The sequence below is a fragment of the Mizuhopecten yessoensis genome, unplaced genomic scaffold (assembly GCF_002113885.1).
Source record: "Mizuhopecten yessoensis strain PY_sf001 unplaced genomic scaffold, ASM211388v2 scaffold10455, whole genome shotgun sequence".
Classification (NCBI taxonomy): domain Eukaryota; kingdom Metazoa; phylum Mollusca; class Bivalvia; order Pectinida; family Pectinidae; genus Mizuhopecten; species Mizuhopecten yessoensis.
In genome coordinates this window covers 270,333-291,247 of record NW_018408555.1, presented here as the reverse complement: position 1 = coordinate 291,247, position 20,915 = coordinate 270,333, and the positions used below count along the sequence as shown (strand labels likewise).

Here is a 20,915-nt window from a genome sequence, read left to right as displayed (position 1 = left end):
ACTGCATAATTTTAATGAGTTGCACTTTTTTGGTATGAGCTGTGTTATTTTCAGTGTTGCGAATTCTTAACAAACTAGCGTAGAGTGAAACCCTGAACATAATAACCTGTTTGTAGTTTTGCGCAATATCAATAACAAATGATTGTTTTTGACATCATTCCTGCTCCTCTTGATTTATATTTCTCATGGTTTAAAGTTTCAAGCGTTCTTCCAACCATTTTTTTTTCTTTTGCCTTGTTTTTGCTTTTTTTTTATTTTTTATGTGACCTCGGTATCAAAACTTTTGTCGTCATTCTTGCATCATGGTCAATGCTTCAAAAGTCGTCCAACAACACGCTTATAACAGTTTATTTAGTATGCCAAACAAATCTTATTTAAAAATAATCTTATGGAGGTATTTAAAAATTATACCCAAACGCCGTATTCCTCAACAATTACTCCTAATGTCTCGTACGTCGTAATCGCAGTCGTTGTACACATCATTAACAAGATGTAGTCAGAGAGGTCTTTTAGACGAAGAAAGAGGAAACGTTTAATTGTAGCAAAAGGAATTGTTCTATTTCTCTTTAGCAATTTTTAAAGATTTGTTTGTGTTGCCATTCAACAACCTTAGCTAGAGGTTTGCATGAGGTAGATCTATTGTTATCAATAATATCAACAAATAAATAAATGCGAGTAAAACATAATGAATAAATAAAAAAGCATTTTTTATTGATGCTTCACAAAAGACAAATTCACTGTTTTCCTCTCTACTCGTGCTTTAATATGCAACATGATTGTTGAATGTATTTAACAAAGTAAAGCCTTGCAATTTTTAAACATAAAAAACAGCAATCAGCCGTTCATTGTTGGTCAGTGTGTGTATTGATATCAAAAAATGTAATTTAAATTAAATCAAAAATAATTTATTTTATTTTTTTCAACCAAATCTACGTGACTAGTGTCCCTTTTATGTACACATTCAGAAACTTTTAACAAGACAAGCTGTGCGTTTTTTTAGAAAATATAATTTAAGGTTTCTTTAATTTAGCGTCCTTTCTTGACAATTGTAAAATAATTGCTTAAAATCAAAATAGCGGTTTTTTAATTTTCAAGTACTGTATAAAACAACACATGTATGTAAAATCGTGTAACAGAAATAATAATCAATTTATAGAAGGTTTCTTTCATGACGGAAGAAATTACATGTGCTTATCAGTAGTGTTCGACTCGATTTTAATTTCCTCACAATGTAATTATCATCGTACAATATAATCAATATCATAATACAATATAATTCTTATCAAACAATATAGTTGTTATCACAGTTTATCTGTTATTGTCATACTAAATGTTAATATAATACAAATGTTATTGTCACATCAGTGTTAAACAATAAAATTAAAGATGGTCCTACTGTCTTATCCTGAGCACGTGGATAAAATCGAAAGACCACCGCAGTTGGATTCGAGATTTAATCCACGTGCGAACGATGAGATAATTGTTCGAACCTTGAAAACCTTATGTGATAAACTGTTTTCATCTATATACTACTACCTTACACATTTAACCAACCAATCATAAAAAGTCTACTCAGCACTATATCTTCCATCCGACCTCTAGGCCTAATGGTGATCGATAGCATCGGTCAGTGATAAATGTAAACCATCACAAGTTCTGTGTGGAGGTTAACATTGAACTTAAAATCTAAGAAGAGAGCTTTTTTACGATTAAAATAGTATTATAAGCCTAACAATATTTTTTCATAGTTTCATAACAATTTGGTCATGACAAACTATTTACTTACGCGGAACACCTTCATGTGGACACTATTTCCGGTTCATGACGGCACCTGCCGCGAGCACACATTCTATTTTGAGAAAAAAACAAATGGGAAGATCAATTCTCAAATCGTTCTTACCGTCTGAGGTATTCTCAAACTGTCAACCCGTGGTATTGATATGATCATGATACTGGTAGGTGGTATTACATGTAAGTAATACATCTGTAGATGATAACTAATATATGATAATGATTATTATCAAACAATATAATTGTTATTATCATACAATATAATTGTTATCATCATATAATTTAATTGCTATTATAAAATGTTATTCTAATGACCATACATATATAATTGCTATCATCATACAATATAATTGTTATTATCATATAATTTAATTGCTATTAAAAAATGTTATTTGAATGACCATACAATATAATTGATATCTTCATATAATATAATTGCTATTTTAAAATGTTATTCTAATAACAATCCAATATTATTGTTATTATCATACAATATCTTTGCTATTTTAAAATTTTATTATGATGACCATACAATATAATCGTTATTATCATACAATATAAATGTTATTATAAAATGTTATTCTAATGACCATACAATATAATTGTTTTATCATACAATATAGTTGCTATAATAAAATGTTATTATAATGACCATCCAATATAATTGCTATTATCATACAATATAATTGCTATTATAAAATGTTATTCTAATGACCATACAATATAATTACTATTATATAATGTTTTTCTAATGACCATAAAATATAATTGTTATTATCATACAACATAATTGATATGGAGGTATTTTCTACTTAGTCCTCTATTTTACTTACATGTATTGTGTATCATTCAGTTGTTATGTTTGATTGAAGTTTCTTATTCATACATTGATATATTTTCTCTTTTCTCTCTCTCTATTATTGATAGACAGTGCGTGTATCTAACTAATATATATTCTAACATCAATAAATTGTGTGTCATTGTGATCTGATGTTGTTGATATTTTCCCCCAAAGACCAATGCCATTCAGTAGCACTCTAAAGTCAACATTACATCCGGGCTATCGTAAGGAGGCAAATACACCAACTTATCAATACGCACGTTTAGGAAGGCCTTAAATGACCGTAGATGTTAATACGACGCTGAACCTACTAAAACACCTAGTCATTGGTATTACCGTGGTCCAAACAGATCCGTACATCGTCACATCTAAAACAAAATGAAGAAGAGGCTTTTGGTGAACTCTTAAGTGTTTTATCTGTATGATCTTTGTCCTTTGTCTTATTTTCTATTATTATTTAGCTCGTGATTTGATCGCTCATGGGAAATATTTATGAATTCATTAATAGAGATTCTCAATAGAACACATTTTCATTTCACTTATTTAAGACGATTCTCGTAGACTTAGTCACCTTGTGCTTATCGTCATTTTAATAGAGTTTCATTTTAACAATTGAAGAATTCCGAAGGGAGAAAAGGTCAGACTGTTTTTCAAAAAAGATTTTTGTTTCTCCCCATTCCACCAGGACATTTAAGATTACTATTATAACAGTCGAAATCGCTAATGTCGACGTCATTTGGAGCACCAATGATAGAAACTTCTAGATGGAAAACCAATAAATCATTTGAGATACTAAACATGACAATAAACATGTAATTCAACTCTGATTCAAGTGAAAACAACATTTATAACGAGACAGTTTACTTTGTTTATGTTCATGTTTACCAAACCGCCTGCATCCTTCTTTCTATTGAAACAAGGCGACCCACAAAAAACTGCGCTTGCGTGTGACTGGAGGAAACAACTTCAGGAGAGGTACTTGTCGAGAAAGAAGGCACTTGTTTATTTAAGAAGAACAACTAAAGCCTCGTATAATTTTTTTAAAATGTTGTGGTTTAAGCATTGTGATGGAGGTAAAATAATGTAATGTTTATTGATTCATCACAATAATATAAATTTCACAAATATTTCTAGATAGTAAGGCGGCAACAAGATATTGGAGCTCTTACTGAGATTCGACAGTTTGATATGAATAATCAAAGCTAAGTTTGTTTTGAATACAAACGATTCTTGTAAACTTAATTCGCGAGCTTTCGAAAACGTCTGTTTCATGTGTTCAAAGAGTGCAAATGACGGGTATTTCGACTCTAAACCGCTGAAAACTACTTAGTCTCATTTCTTGTTTGGTCCGACTCATAATTTAGTCTGCTTTTCTAACACCATCATTTGCCATGGGAAAAGCGCGCAAAAATACCGCTGTTACAAAAACCATGACTTTTCTTGTATGTCTGATTGCAAATCAACTCAGGATGCTCTTCTACAGTGAATGTGAAACTGGAAGTTTATGACCATATAAAAGCGTGCATTTACATCTATTAGTATATTTAACGTTATGTCGTTGACAAATACCATGTTTATGCATATCAATATTCAAATAATAATAAACTTGCACTGGTTCCTATGCTTAAGTTCGATTATCTTGCGTCTCGCAACAAAACCACCTTTAATTTGTCAATTTACCACAAGATACTCTCGTGAGGTTATGTCGGTGCTTGGTGGCGGAGCCGGCGGTCACGTGGTATTGAGGCTGGCAGGAGACAGGACGAGCATGATGGTTTCGTTCTGTGTTGATCACAAGTAAATGGCTGGTGACAGGTCCAGCCCCAGTTTAAGCGTTAATATAGCTAGATATGCAGGCTGCTTGCACGGACAAAATTGAGACAGCGAATTCGTATTGCTTTTGTTGTGTACATGCAGATGAGCCGTCCATAACTAAGATATGTTTTCGATTTTTGAAGTCTTTTGAGGAACAGGTACTGTATGATTAACTCCGGGCTAATCTAGAGGAATCCACGTGGCCTTCGATGACCAATGAGGGATACAGCGGTGATCGAGTGTACAGCCATTTCAGTTCACCCCCGAGACAATAAACAGGACTCTACTGAGTGTTGAATTTTCCATTAAGTCATAGTTAGATATTTTATAACTTACAAAGAATAGAAAACATGTTGTATTAGAGGTTAACTAGAAGAAATTAAACATTGTGCCGTACTAGCGTTAACATAGTGTAGTTCCATCTTTAGTATCTTACCTACCGTGAATACATGTCTCATGTCGATTGGCTTTTGACTTGCAACACTATTAAGGTTTCGAGAGATGTACACGCACGCACGCACACACAAACGCACACGTAAGTGGACCTGTACATTTTGTAATAGATGCAATATGCATATAATGAATTACACTGTTTCGTCTGATGCGAAGGGCCAAAAAGTTGGAAATCTTATATCAATATTGGTCCAAACTACTGTTCAAACAGGAGGGTAAGTGCATTTAACTCAATTATATGAATTAATAAAATTTGAGGACTGCTGGTTACTTCCAAATACATAATGAGTAAAGTGTGTATACTTTGAAACGTGGCATCAAGGTTACGGCTAACCTCGGAAACTGATGTAGTTTTTTGTATGGTAAATGGTTGAACATAACGACGTTGTATACTAAAACATTTATTTTGTACAAAACTAAAACATAAACATGTACCCGTCACTGAGACATCATCGTGTAAAATTATCTGAACATATTTTTCATACAAATATCTACATGGCTTATTTAACAGTTATTAAACATATAGTTAGAAAAAAAAACATAGAATTTGTCATGTTTCATCATAAAAACTAATCTGAACACAATATAAATCCCATACAACCATTGTGTGAATATGTCCAAGTACTCAAGGCCAGGAAGAAAATTGATTGGGCCATCGATCGTTGTTCATACATACTTAACAACCAATCATACAGCACGATTATGTCGTTAAGGAAATATATACGTTAAACCTACCTACCAGATTTTTGTTTTCTAGGAAGCTCTAACTACAAATTACATATTAACTGACCGTACATTTACTGATGCCAGAAGTCGGTGGAATAATTGATGATTGTCCCAATAATACATGAGTAACCTCACTTGTTACACTATGAGAGCTCGTATAAAATCTAGAGGATACTTGAGTGTTAAAAAAAATCAAAATCCACCAAACTAGCAATAGGGCAAGTATTAGCAAAGATGTATGCGGACGCAACTTAAAAGCTATACGGAGAAAAAAATCAAATGTTCAATAAGGGTAAGCTTCTACTATTCTTATTGATCGTAAGTTTAGTCATACGTTAATAAATGCTACTAAAGTACGTTAACAGTATATTCAATCATACCAAAACTTCAAAATGAAATATTTCAACATGATGCCAGAACAAAACCCATCCCTATTATGACTACATCATGAAATATTGCTGTCAAAATACATTTGCAAAACGATGAATAAAAACGTAAATGCTGTACATTATTGTAATAAGTTTAAATGTAAGTGTGTATATAAAATGTCCCACACATAGGACATAAATCGCTCTAAACATTATGAACTTCCATCGTATGTACGTTATGAATCTTGCATTTATTAAAACTAGTTTTTAAGGTAGGACAAGAACGAATGTTCTCGAACACAATGGCATCAACGACTTTCATAAATTTGCATTAAAAATTAATTGATTGGCAATGCATAGTAATGTAACTAACATGTAAATAATTTATACCAATCACCAGGTGAGAAGCAGTTAACTTTGAAGACGTTTTTCGGTGTAAAAACAAATGATATACGTAACAAAAAGGGCTTATTGTAAACTCACATTTTGTAGATACATACTGAACACAATCTTAAAATCATTATTACAATACGACAAATGTAAAATGTATGGCACAAAAAATGTACACGTTAGGAAAAGATCACACTTTTAATTAGACTTTCATTTAATACTCACCAAGTAAACAAACATTTAATGCTGTTCGTCTAACGATTCAGAAATGGCCCTGTACTTAATGGATTGTAAACATAAAAATAACAAGTTTCTTCCTCAAAAAGGATTAATTTGTAGAATTTATAATGCAAGCTATGAAAACGTATAAAAATTATCAAAAATATTGATGTGGTAAATGGATTACTTAAATAAAGATGTCATGCATGGGTTTAACATCCAATAAATCACAAATATGTTCCTTACTATATAACGTATACATGAACTAAGTGTTTGTGGGCGTATTTAAGTAGCTAAGTTTAGTTTCTTTGGCAAAATACAAGGAAGAAAATGGAAAAAATCCTAAAACATGAGGTTTTTTATGTCCTCTTTTTCTGAAAAAGCCGTAGATGTCGATAATAGATAATGGCGCGTCCATGGCACGGAATCGAGGTAGGAACGTTGTTTGTAATCGTTCTTCACCATCAAAACTTGCCAATAAAAAACACTTACAGAGCAGTTTCTTTAGGGAAAAAACATGATATGTACAAATGTAGCCACGAACATCTAGTCTACAAAATATTGGTCCCAAAATTGATCAGTCTAGTTATTCTTCGTATAATTCATATTCAACACTCCTTCAATTCCAGCGACACGACATATTTCTACTCTTCCAATGACATTTTGCAATGACACGAACATATATACAAAAAAATAAGTCCTTTCACACGTACGCTAATGTCGGCACTTTTGTGACCGAATCAAAGTAGTACCATGTATGTACACCAGCCACCATCGCGCTGCACAAAAGTATTTTCATGGTCAATATTGGAAGATAATGAATGATGAACTATCCACTAATTTTGTCTAGTTAATAGTATATATTGTCACCTCAAAAATGTCTCTCTGTAATACCGTTTAAATAAAACATGCTGGAATTAACCTGTGCAAAGCATCCGGAGTAAATGTCTTTCTATATAGTTGCAGCAATCTGATTCCCTCGATGGACTTCTCCACCTTGGACGTGAGTTTTCAGGTGTTTGTTGAGAGTTTGTTTATCTTCCTGATTTTCACCACACACGAAACACTTGAAGGTCGTCTCCGTCATGTGAAGAAGTTTGTGACGTTGTAGACTGCTGAGAAACGTGAAGCCTTTCTTGCAGATCTCACACCCATACGGCTTCTCGCCTGTGTGGATACGACGGTGGTTAGTCAGCGTCGATTTGTGATTGAACGCCTTCGGACACAGGTCACAATTGAAAGGTCGGGCGTCTGAATGGACTTTCAAGTGAGATTTGAGATCCTGTTTTTTCAAGAAAACCTTGGCACATACATGACAGACCAGAGAAACCGAAGGACCAGAGGACTTTCGACCACGTTTAGGTTTACTTGGATTTTGAACAACATCATTAGGGTTGAACTCATATTTATCGTCTATCAATGGGTCAACAAGGTGTGCAGACTGTCCATTTGCTTGGTGGTATGATCCACCGTTAACATTGAATACGTTTTCTTGTCCTATCGAGCTCCCCACAGAAAGATTACAAACTTGGCTTGTGCTATCATCCCCGTCATATTCCTCATAGGACAAATCGTGCGTTTCCATATCTTCTTCATCCTCTTTCCGTGCTTCATTGGTGATGTTATTCTTATCGGGCGCATTTGTCATTGCAGAGTCATGGGGCGTGACATTTACGTCGCCTTGGATATGGACCATGCCGCCTGGATTCGTATTTGCTAAAGTCAAAGATGAGTCTGCATTGTTGTTAAAGGGAACATCAGTCGGTAGATGTTCTATGTTAGAGTCATTGCATCGACTTTCACTGGGATTCATGAGCTCTCTGTGAAGACCATGCTTAAGAAGGACGTGTTGATATAAAGAGTTTTTATCAGAAAAAGTGGCATCACATAATGGATAACGACAGGAGCACCTGCTACTGGTATCAGTGTGGGTGGACGCATGTCTGTTGAGGCTGTTGATGTGACTGAAACGTCGTTTACATATTTGACATTGATACGGCTGTTCCCCTGTGTGAGTTCTGATGTGTTTCTTCATATTGAAACTGTAACTGAATGTTTTCCCACAGATTTCACACTTGAACGGTTTCTCACCAGTATGCACACGCATGTGGGATTTGAGGTAGTACTTTTTCTTGAAGGATTTTCCGCATTCCTGACACACATGCATATCTGATTCTGGTGTTTGCTCACTTTTATCTACGTTCCTGTTCTGAACGTCAACAACTTCTCTGAACCGTGCGACCTTTTCGGTTACCAAAGGTCTTGACGGGGTTGGAATCTTCTCATTAAATGGTACTTCCAAGCCTTCATTTTCCTGCATGCTTCTCATAAATCCAAATTGCTGTGCCTCAATGTAGGAATTCAGGAGATAGGCGGACATCACCATGCTAGGGTCCATCATAGGCATTGTTGGTAGTTGAAATGGTGGCAACCCCAGACCTTTCGGCATTTGCCAAGGCATGAACGTGTTTCCTGCATTGAAATGCTCCATATTTCTCTTGCCTTCATAATGTTGCATTTCTTCAACATACTTGTGCGACTGACTGTATGTAGCCTCGTTAAATTTGCTTAATGGTTCCTCCGGATTATCACTTTGATCCTCACTTTCGTTTGAAACATCTGCCTTTTCGTCATGCTGCTTTTCATATAAATGTTCTTTGGTAGTTATGTTTGGAGAATAACCATTGAAGTCTTGAAATCCTTCGGACGACATTGATTTATCCACACAAATTCGCTTCGTCGAACGAACTTCTTCAGAGTGTGCATGTGTGTCATTGTATAGTAAAGTCTTGGTTACAGATGTCTGTAATTTCTCATTCTGCAAAGAAGTTAAATGTTCTTCAAAATCGTCCTGTGTGTATTCATTATCGTAGATACCGTGTATTTTAGACATGTGTATCTGCAGGGCGAAGTTGTGGGCAAAGAATTTGTCACAAAATTTGCACTTGAAAGGTGACTGTCCGACGTGTAAATACATATGTCGATTAAGACTGTTCTTTTGAGCGAACTTCCGCTGGCACTGAGGACATTCATATGGACGCTCCCCGGTATGAATTCGAACATGCTTTGTCAGATTAAAGCTGTGAGTAAATCCCCTCCCACATGTCTGACATTTGAATGGCTTATCACCAAAATGGACTCGCATGTGGGATTCAAGGTAGTATTTTATTGGAAATGATTTCTCACACTGTCCACACACGAACGGCTTTCCTTCTTTGTGTTCTTTGATATGGTCTTGCTGTTCAATCTTTAAATCAAATGTTCTTGGACAGATGCTGCATTCATAGACTTGGTCAGTGTGTGTTTGGATGTGTGCTTTGAATATGTCCTTTTCTGCGAACATCCTGTAGCAGAACTCACAGAAGTCTGTCTTGTCTTTAAAGTGTATTAACAGATGTTTGTTGAGGGCCGAAGTTGACGAGAATTCATCCCCACAGTAAGGACATTTACTCGATTCCATAACGTCTTCCATCTCGTCAGCACTCTGCGACGTTTGAGAAGCATTTTCTCCAAAACCCAGATGCATCATATCCACAGGTGAAGGAGACAAACTTTCTTGATGATACTCTTTTGAATGATATAGCAAATGCAAACGATCATCAAATGTCATTGGGCACTTTTTGCACTTGAGTGTTCTCTCTTGAGGTTCACAGCTCATCTTCATGCCTATTGTACTTTCATGGTATTCAATCTCTTCCGGTTCAATTTTTTGTGGTAAAGCCTGTCTTGACATGTTTTCTGACATCTGCATGTTGAACTTGTTTGTAGACAAATCTAAAGCGCAGTCCGAGTCTACTTGTGTATCAACATCTTCATTCCATGTGTTCCTACTGTAGTTAGAAACATCTTCAACAGGTTCTTGTTTTATTGAAAAATCAAGTGCAACTGAACATGTTTTCATACTTAGATCTAATGCAGTTTCATCCATGAAGCAACCACTCCTCTCCTCATCCGAGATATGTCTCATTCCCTCAGGAGAGGCAGTCGCTGGTTGATGATTGATATAGGTTCCAGACTTCATAGACAAGTTCATACCTTGATCAATACAACTGTCTAAAATAAGCTTTGAATCTGAAAGACCACTTTCCCTATGTTCTCTTTTATACAGTGATATACCAGGCTGAAAAAAGTCTTTCTTGTGTGAGGCATCAGTTGTTTGATCCATAAGATTGTTAATTCTAAATTGATCTTGGAAATAGATTTTTTGTGACTGAGCAATGTTCCATGAGTCATTCAGATCAGAGTCTATTCCTATGGTGGAATCTACTGATTCGTCATCACTTTTGAAATCTTGGTTATAAACATTGTCATGCTTCTTCATGTGTCTGTTAAGGCTACTCTTCAACGTGTAACTTCTGTGACATATGTCACATTCAAACGCTGGTGTTTTGTTTACAATTGAGGCTTCAAATGCCGAAACGTGAGACTGCATATGTATGAGGAAACCTCGCTTGTCGTTGAATTCCCTGTTACATGTCTGGCATTTGTTTTCTCCGTCTGTTGTGTGTGTGATCAGATGCTTTCTCAGACTTTGCTTGTCGTAGAAATCCTTGTCACAAATTTTGCATTTCTGGTGTGAAAACCCTGTATGGAGTGTCACATGTCGATTCAAACTGTTCTTGTGACTAAACTTTTTCCCACAGAAGTTACACGAGTATGGCTTTTCCCCGGTATGTGTCCTACGATGCTTTGTTAAATTAAAGCTGAAATGAAACCCACGATTGCAAATGTCACAAGTGAACTGCTTTTCATCAGAATGAGTTCTTGTATGATATTTCAAATGCCCTTTCTCATGAAATCCTTTTCCACACTGATCACAAACATATGGTAGGTTTTTTGGATTTGCGGTTTGATGCATTTCAGGTTGAATAGCGCTTGAATCTTCATTATACAAAACTGAATTCCCTTTTGCTGATGGTTCCTGACAGAGACTTGTTTCTTGACAATTAGAATCATGTTCATGGATAGTTGAGTTTTTCTGATCGTCATCACCTTTTTCACAAAAAGGGATTGGCATGTCACTGAGTCCACTCAACCCTGTTTGTTGAGCACTTAATACTTTGCCTTCATCCATTTCATCCTCACTGCTCATTTCCTCTTCACTGTCTTCACGATCATCATGTGAATGTTTTGCAGCAAACCTAGTATCAGCTTCATGACCATCAGTAGAGTTGATCCTTGTAGCACCACTGTCAGTCTGCTGTACTGTATCACCATCAGTAGAGTTGATCCTTGTAGCACCACTGCCAGTCTGCTGTACTGTATCACCATCAGGTGATGCTATACACTCGGACCTCTTGTTATCCTTCTCAGCTGTCTTGGACTTAATGCTTTCACGTGAAAATGAAGTAATTGATTTGGAGCTGCAGTCATAGGATAAAGGGTTCTCCATATCAAACCTACTTCTTTGTTGGATCGAGGATGGATTACTATCGAGACATGCAGTTTCTCCCTGCTGACTTCCGAAATCTTCAGCATCAGCCATGTTGGAAGTGGCATCAAAAACCTCCCCTTAGATACACAGCAATGTGTCCAAGGGAAAAATCTGAAAATATATGACATAATGATTTAGAGTTAACTGGTATACACTGTAGGTATCCTACTGTGAATTGGAATGTAAGTACATGTACTTGTAGCTAAATGTATACCTTCATAACATGGCAACAAATGGTTTGTCTCAGAATAGCAGACCTAACTATTTTAATATCGTTAAACAAAGAAATGTTCTTATAAAGTTCCATTAGTTGGTAAAAATACCACAAGTAAAAGTAGACATGCCTGGAGTTGTGCAAGTGTTTTTATTGATAAATTATTTATATTAAATAATATTCAATGATGAGTCTGACAGTAACATTTAAACCTGATTTAATATTATAACCAACAAAAGACTTTTCTCAGAAAGTATTATCCTACATTAATACCTTGTCCTTGTTTAGTAAAATATTAGTTGATCATTTCCTATAATCATGCATTTACAACTAGAAATTTGTTTTTGTTCACAAAAACATAAACATACATTTGTATGTCTCTCATCATTAGCCAATATGCATATTTGGAAGAATATAAAAAGGTCACATCAAGATTAAGGCGTGTAAATTCTAAACCATTAAACTTTTAAATTGTCCTGGTTCATGTTAAATTGTCTTAACAATTTTGGTTAAGTTTTGGCAGCTACGGTACTATAGACACATTTACATGTATATAAAGATAGGAATTACCACACATCTGATTACAATCTGGTTCTTCTATATATTTGCTTATTATTTTGTTTATAAAGTTAAACTTTGTGCATTTATATCATTTAATGTATACAACAAAACATATTCACTCTGTACTATATTTACAATGTAGGAGAAATAACATGGAACTTGTGCTGAGGACAAACTTCGGAATGAAAAATTAGCAAAGGGCCATATCTCTTTATATAGTGGGGCACAAGACCCGATTTTAGAATGTGACACTCCTACTTCCCAAGATACATAACTATAGCAAGTTTGGTCAACGTAGGTGAAATAACATGAAAGTTATGTTGTGCCCAAACTTTGATATAAAAAATGAACAAAGAGCCATAACTCTATTTATAGTGAGGCACAAAACCCGATTTCAGTGCGAGAGAGTTTGCCTTCCCAAGATACATAAATATGGAAAGTTTGGTCAACATAGGTGAAATAACATGGAACTTATGCTCCTGACAAACTTCAGTATTAAAAATAAACAAAGGGCCATAACTCTGTATATAGTGGGGCACAAGACCTAATTCAAGTGCACTGCACACCTTCTGAGGGTGATGCAGGCATACCTCAAGTTTCATCAAGATATATTCAATCGTTTAAAATTGATGGCCCGGACAAGTTGTGATTAGTAGAACCAAAAGAAGAAGAACCAGTATTAATACAATATGTCTCCCTTCATTCGAAGGCAAGACATGATAAAGTACTGTTGCTTTCTCTACTTGGCCTCTGGCAAAAAAATAATTATTATATTTTATCTATGCTTTAAGAAACTCCACACATATACAACAATAGCTTTCACATCTGACACATTTTTATCATCCCTAAGAGTTTAATCCTTATAAATATCATTTACATTAGTGAGCTTTTGCACTAAAGACTTTTTGTGTTCAATAACACCTTTCTATTGTACATATGTTGGACTTCTTGTATTTGAGATAGGGGCCTAAACACAAAGCCAAGATGACACAGATGGATGGATGTACATAAAGATGGACGTTCACACCAACAGATTATATACCCCTAAACTATGTAATGTTAGGACTGATGCTGACAAACAGTATCTAGTCAAAACCTATTTATAGAATGTCACTTGGAAGAATTTGTAATTAGAAAATATACCTGTAGGCAATGTTTACAGAAAACAGACATATATATAATGAACACACATATTTAAGATCTCAAGGGTACATATAATTGTATGATCTAGTTTAGTACCCACAATACTGCAATAATGCCAGTGGGCCAACACCTTAACTCTAACTAAAGGTAGGAGTGGGCTTATTACAGGTCACTGAAATAACAGTTGTTGGCATATTTACTGAGCTGCAATATGTGGGTTAGGTAATTACTAATTACCCGACATGTGCTTATACAAATGTAGTTTGATAAATATGGTAATTATACATATATAATGCATACATAAACTTTCCTTCAGTAAATGAATTTTTAGAACATTTACATTAATCTATAGTTAGCTATGTAGGTGAATTAGTTCTAAAATAAGTATATCATAAAAATAATCTTTTTAGGGTTTAAATGTTTACATATATTTCAAATCAGAGATTAAAGGAAAATGTTAATACAGTTACCGAATCATCCTGGTTTATTGAATTATATAACTTGTTCACACAATGTGGAGATAATTTTCCTCAAATGTTTTATTTTCAAAGTTTGTTCTGTAAAATGCAAGTAATCCATATTGTGCAACCTCAGAACAAACTTTGGTATCAATGAGTAAAAGTTTATACAATACTGTACATGTACATAAAGGAGGCAAGACTGGATTTCAGTATGCAACACTCCCCATCCCAAGATGGAAATTGCATACAAAAATTGCCAATTACATAAAATCCCTCCAACGTGTTTACATGTGCAGGTATATATACTGAACAACACAAACATGCCCTTTTTCATTTTCTTGTCTTTAGATATTACTTCTGAAATCTTTAAAAAGATTCACCAGTTTGGTATGTTGATGTTACTTCTGAATATACTTTATAATACCATGCCCACTGTATACTTTTATTTAAATTTTTGACATGAAAAAGGTGAGCAAAAAGTGATTTCCCTTAATTATAATTTACCAGGCTCCATTTCGAAGATATTGTTTTTATTGAATAGATGTGCAATAAATTGTATATAAATGATTATGCAAAATTATGTTGCAAAAAATTAATACTGTATGTAAGAAGACAGTGCAGGTGGTGTAATTAACTTACCTTCAGGTTACTTCACTCATTAGCATATTACAACACGCTACAGCATACTACAGCGTCGCTTTCTGTACACCAAGCCTACACCTGCAATCAATACATATCAATTAGTAACTAATTGAGAGCTCAAAGGTAACATTGATAACGATACTTCACAAAGTTATATAACTAACCTTCCTATAGGTCAAAGCTGTTAGCTATATTAATATAATCCCATTTTTAAATTGTAGAAGAGTTACTTGTTTTGTACATGTATATCCAATAAGCTGTAAAACATATGAAACAAATTGAATTTAATGCTAAATAAAATGTAGATAAGAGGAATATTAAAGATTAATAAAATATTTCACCCTATTGGGAGTTAGATGGGAAAATTGATATCTCAACCCTAGGGAGTAATATTGCTAAATTGTCAAACCTGAGACTTGCTTAAGGTTTGACATTTCAAGAGTTTTAAATATAACTCTTGAAGGTTGAAATTCACATTAACTTAATTGTTCTAAAGAAAATGTTTGATTTTTCTCTCATCTATCATGACAGTGGGAAATGGTTATTTTCTCCCACCCATATTTTACAGTTATTCAGAGTCAGGGCTTTCAATGAATTTGGATTTAAAGCTATACTTTAGAAGTCAAATATTTTTTGTCTCTGAAAAAAATTGGAGCATTAAAAAGTCATGTCTAATCATTGTTTTACACAGTAAGAACTTTCATTGAATTGGAATTTATAACTTTACTTAAATTTGTTAAGGCAAAAAAAAATGTTAGCAATAAAAAAACCCATTTATGCCTTACATATAATACTGACAGACACAAATATGTCATTTCAAGCCCAAGAATCCTAGCTACTTTTGTGTTGTCAAAAACATAATCAAATGTGTCTGTTGACATCCTATACACTGTACTCATAGTGATACCCGGCCGACGCAACATCTTATATAGATTGTCTCATCAGCAGAAGCATTGTTATTGCAACTGAGAGATGTTGTTGATTTCTGAAAAAAACGAATTGACTCCAAAGTTCAAAGGACATATGTGTATGTATGTCTTACTGAAAATTATTAGTGAGATACATGGATTTTGACCTTCCAAATTTTAAGTTAAAATCTTACCATCTGGCATGGTATTATCAATGACTCAAAAATACTTAACACTAAACATCGATAGAAAGACCTGTTTACAGTGATGTACATATCAAGTCTATGATTCACTTATTTTGAATTTTTACATATTTTATGTAGGTCACAATCTTCAGATGGGACCTTCACAATTAGACCCACATACAAACACATTTTTGACAAGTTGAGTGATCATTTTAGGGTTAAATTAAATTTCAATCATCACATGAAAATACCAGTAGAAAAACCTCAATCAAATGTTTGCTTTAATAATATATATATTTATACAAGGCACCAATATTTGTCATTAAATAAACATTACAATTAGTGTATTGTTCAGTAGAGTTTCAATTCTTTTTATTGTACAATAGGTGTGATTATTTGAATTATTTGAATACAAATCTTAAACACAGTATCCAAGTTTAAGTTTATTGGTTTTCCTCAGATAAATTAATATGTACAACATGAGGTATCAGAGTATAATAATACACATGTGATGACAAACTGGATGGCAAGATCACAAAACAGTAATCATGATACATATTACAGCAGTTTTATAATTTTTTCCAACAAAAAACAAATTCCATTAAATACTGTCGTGTTACAAAATGACAACAGACCACTCATTTTAATTTGAGACAGATTTTTTCTATAATACAGAGGTATATATTTTTCTCTAAGCTCTACAATTATTAAATTTGTACATTTGAATAAATAGTGAAATTTGTCGCCTATCTCACTTTTACATAGAGTGCATTTTCGGTCTTGTTTTTGGATATTATGCCACCTACCGTTTCAATGGGAAATTTCATATTAGAACATCTAAATTTGCATAATATTGATCTGGTTTTTTTCCAGAAAGGCGAGTCAAATAAGGCTCAAGTACAGTTATGACATACAATGTATATAAATTATAATTTGATACTAAATTTGAAAAATATTATTACCAAATAAACTGTAATGATGAGATCCTACCTTGGGTTTTACTGGAATTCCCTTACTAGCATAAATCCTGTCTACATTCAACTCTGATCAACAAATACTACTGTTACTGTAGGCTAGGTACATTGCATTAAATATAATTATGTACATGTATGATATTGACAGTGTATATTAAAGTGTCTGTAGATATCAACTAATATATGCATTTATGTGCTTAAGTCTCTTTCAAGTGCTCATCTGAGTAGTTTTAATCGTAAATTATATTGGTCATTAAACTAGAAAATGCCTTTGTTGATTATGATGACAATAAACCCAGTGTCAGGTGTGCTCAGGTGAGGGATTCACACCTGTATACACCTGAGTAACTCTTGACACCTGGTCAGCCCAATATCACATTGTTTATTCAATTGGACATGCTAATTAGAAATCCTAAGACGTAAACACCTATCAATCAATATCTTTACACAGGTAAATAATAGCTTACTTTATATACAGCCAGGTATAACTACCTCATAAAAATATTTCATATCCATTAAGTAAAGTTAATAGTTTGTCTACACAAACAATTTGAATCAATACATTACAACATAAGGTGTTTTTTTTTCTGTTCATATAATTATTTATCAGCAAATGAAATAGAAAAAAAAACATTTTATAAAGAAAATCAATAAAGAAAGATAACATTAATTACTTTTTCGTCCATTTACCCGATATGTTAAAATTGTTTGCGATTTGGACACAAAATAAATGGATTTGGACACAAAATAAATGGATTTGGACACAAAATAAATGAACAATTAACGTTAACATCAACAATTGATACTGGTTCATGATATTTTTAATAAAGCTTGTATTAGACTATACATATTGAGAATATCATTAATTCAAACATATATACATATTTTCCATATAAATGTCCATCTATTTCAATACGTAATTAATTATTGATAATTTTGTAAATATATCTTATCATTCTTTGAAAATGTACATATGTTGTACCATTTCAGGAGAAGACTAATATAGGCACTGCCTTTTGTCTAATCCTTTTGTAAATACAATAAAATTTGTTGCAACCAAAATACCACATATATACTTAAATAACTTTTAACGCACTGTTTGAATTCAAAGAATGGACGAAGTCGAAGAATGATTTACTATAGTAAATCGTTTCCAATATTGGGTAATAACAAATGGTATCTCATTGTACAATTTACTACTTTTATTACAAACATGGAGCTGAGATAGAACATTTGTGATCAATCTTACTGTATATGAGTAATTGACATCATAAATGTGGACCATGATGTCTACCTGAAAAGATTTTTCTGTGCAGAAAACATATGTAAACACATGTAAGTTTTTACACCTATATTTATACTGAACTGAATTTGTCTAAAAGACTTGTCCATCGATAGCCATCTGACTCTGGTCTTTGTTCCTGATAACAACACTATTTGCAACTTCAGTATTGGCAAGAGCACAAATATCCCACACATTTACAGTACTTTGAAAAGTTTTGACCACAGGTGGTACTGCAACAGTAATGGAAAAAAGCAACATGACAACATTGGGAATTGAACCTGGAGACTCTAAACTCTGGACTAGCTCCAACCAAAAGAGGAAAAGTCAGGGTACAGGCCATTCTTTTACAAATGTCACCCTGGTAAAATACTAGCCTACATTGTACTAGCCGCTTCTTACTGACTCGGCTAGGGAGAATTTCTCTTTAGCTCATTCGGTAGAGCATAAGACTAGTAAGCTAGAGATCCCCGGTTTGATTCCTAGCGGAGGCATTGAACAAATAATGACCTCTGTAACTCTGTTACACAAATGTAATAAAAAAAACAAGTGATTGGTTTATTTTCACATTATTATTAAGTTACACATACAGTTATAATGTCAAACAAAAATAGATTTGTTTCAGGCAACATACCTGAAAAATAAAGGTAGGTCCGTAGCAGGGACGTATACTGTCCCTGGTCCGTAGGCAAATAAATTTAATTTTAAGGTTATAATGCGTGTTTCATAAATAAGGTTAATATCATGCTTTATTACAAATCTTAAAATGCATTTCCACACATTACAATGGCTGTTCTAATTTGTCAAGAATAAGGTCAGACTCTCATAACAGGAGGAAAGTACATTTTTAAGAATGGCTGTGAAATTTGACAGGTTAATGAATTAACCTTAGATACAAATAGGTCATGATAAAATATCTGTGGTCAGCAGTAAAAACTAGGGTACTTGGTCACATGTGCGTTTTATGTATCCTGTGACGGGATACATAAAATGCACATGTTTATTTTTGCCCAAGACAACAGACTTGTCCCAGGGGAGGCTTGTCATTTTTCCATTTAGTCTGTGCTGTTGATCCATATTTAACTTAAATGTAAATTATAAAAAAAATTATAAGTATGCAGCAGAGAACTAGCCTGTGTTTGTTGTAGATTTTGAGAGCAACTACTTTTCACAAGTTAAGTTGAAATTCTTAGTTGAACAATTGAAAGAGAAGGCTACAGCTTAGTCCGAATTTCCATTGGCCCTGACACCAGGTCTAAGTCTAGATCTGGTGTCGGGGCAAGAGGAAACTTGCGCTAGCTATAGCTACCAATTCCTGCATACATAAAATCTCTGCTTGACCAAATGAATAAACTAAAGATGAACGTTTTGCATGCCGCTGTCCATTTGTAGTATAGTCGCATTGGTGTGAAAATGGAAAAGTGTGCAAATTTCAAAATAAATTAGTACCTTGGTGCTATCACAAATTGCAATTAACAAAAAAATCAATTTCCAAGTGAATTGGTTTTTAATTATTTTCTTAAATTCATTTAATGCTTTGCGAATATCTGTAGCAATTGCTGCTTTTGAGTGTAGTCGTCTACGTATTACGTAAATATAAGCTTAACTGAAATTTACACAATAATAAAAAAGGAACACAAATATTGACTAAGAATCTTAATAAAAAAAAATACAGAAAAAAATTTGAAATAGAAAATGAGACCAAAATCACAAAAAAATGATGGTCTGAATATTTAACAATTTATTTCTAAATCCCTGTGCAAAACATCTGCTTAACTGGTGTCACATTAGTACTAATATTAATACCCGGCCGGCGCAATATATAAAAAAAAAATTCTCGTAGTCAGAAAGCTACGTTATCGCAGCTAGTGTCACATGTGTTTACTCACAGGTGTTTGAAAATCTGGCTGTAAATTGAGATAAAAATCTTATAAAAAAATAATGGTATTACTTTAAAAAAAAAAAAGTTGCAATACCCTTATTTTTGTATATGATTTTAATCTAAATTTACAGTCAGAATTTCAAACACCTGTGCCGTGGTTTACTGAAACGGCGAAGTCGTATGTAACTTGTAAGTCGCTTTACCTTTTTAATGTTGTTATTGTGCACAGTAGAGCATGGATATACAGTCTGTGACGTCATTACACGAATGAAGTAATATGGACATAACAATGACAAAACATACTCACCAAATTAAAGTATTACTGCATCTTGCAACTTTACACAATTTTCTTTTGTTTGCCAACCGGAAGTTTACAACGATACACCAATAAAAGAAATATACAGTTCCATATTTCCGGAAATGGGAACGACCCACGGCCGATAATATTTATAGTTTTTGTTATTATTGATGATTTAGTTTTGTATGTGTTGACTTGTGTAGGGGGAAACGACAACAAAAAAAGAGAGATGATGGGAAATGGAAATCTTTTTTGGAGAAAAACAACGATGATGGAAAAATCAGGGGAGATCACTGAATTTCGACTTCCGTTAGTTGGACACGTCTAC

The 20,915-nt window shown here is 33.8% G+C and overlaps 1 protein-coding gene across 1 annotated transcript; it reads right to left on the bottom strand.

Moving 5' to 3' along the window:
- Positions 1 to 6,569: 6,569 nt before the first annotated feature.
- On the bottom strand, positions 6,570 to 20,668 carry LOC110460695 (zinc finger protein 658-like). The gene is made up of 3 exons (XM_021513750.1): positions 20,597 to 20,668; positions 15,056 to 15,136; positions 6,570 to 12,148 (listed from the first exon to the last, which is right to left on the bottom strand). Exon 3 carries the CDS (start codon positions 12,086 to 12,088, stop codon positions 7,556 to 7,558), a length of 4,533 nt encoding a protein of 1,510 aa, XP_021369425.1. The 5' UTR covers positions 12,089 to 12,148; positions 15,056 to 15,136; positions 20,597 to 20,668; the 3' UTR covers positions 6,570 to 7,555.
- Positions 20,669 to 20,915: the final 247 nt, after the last annotated feature.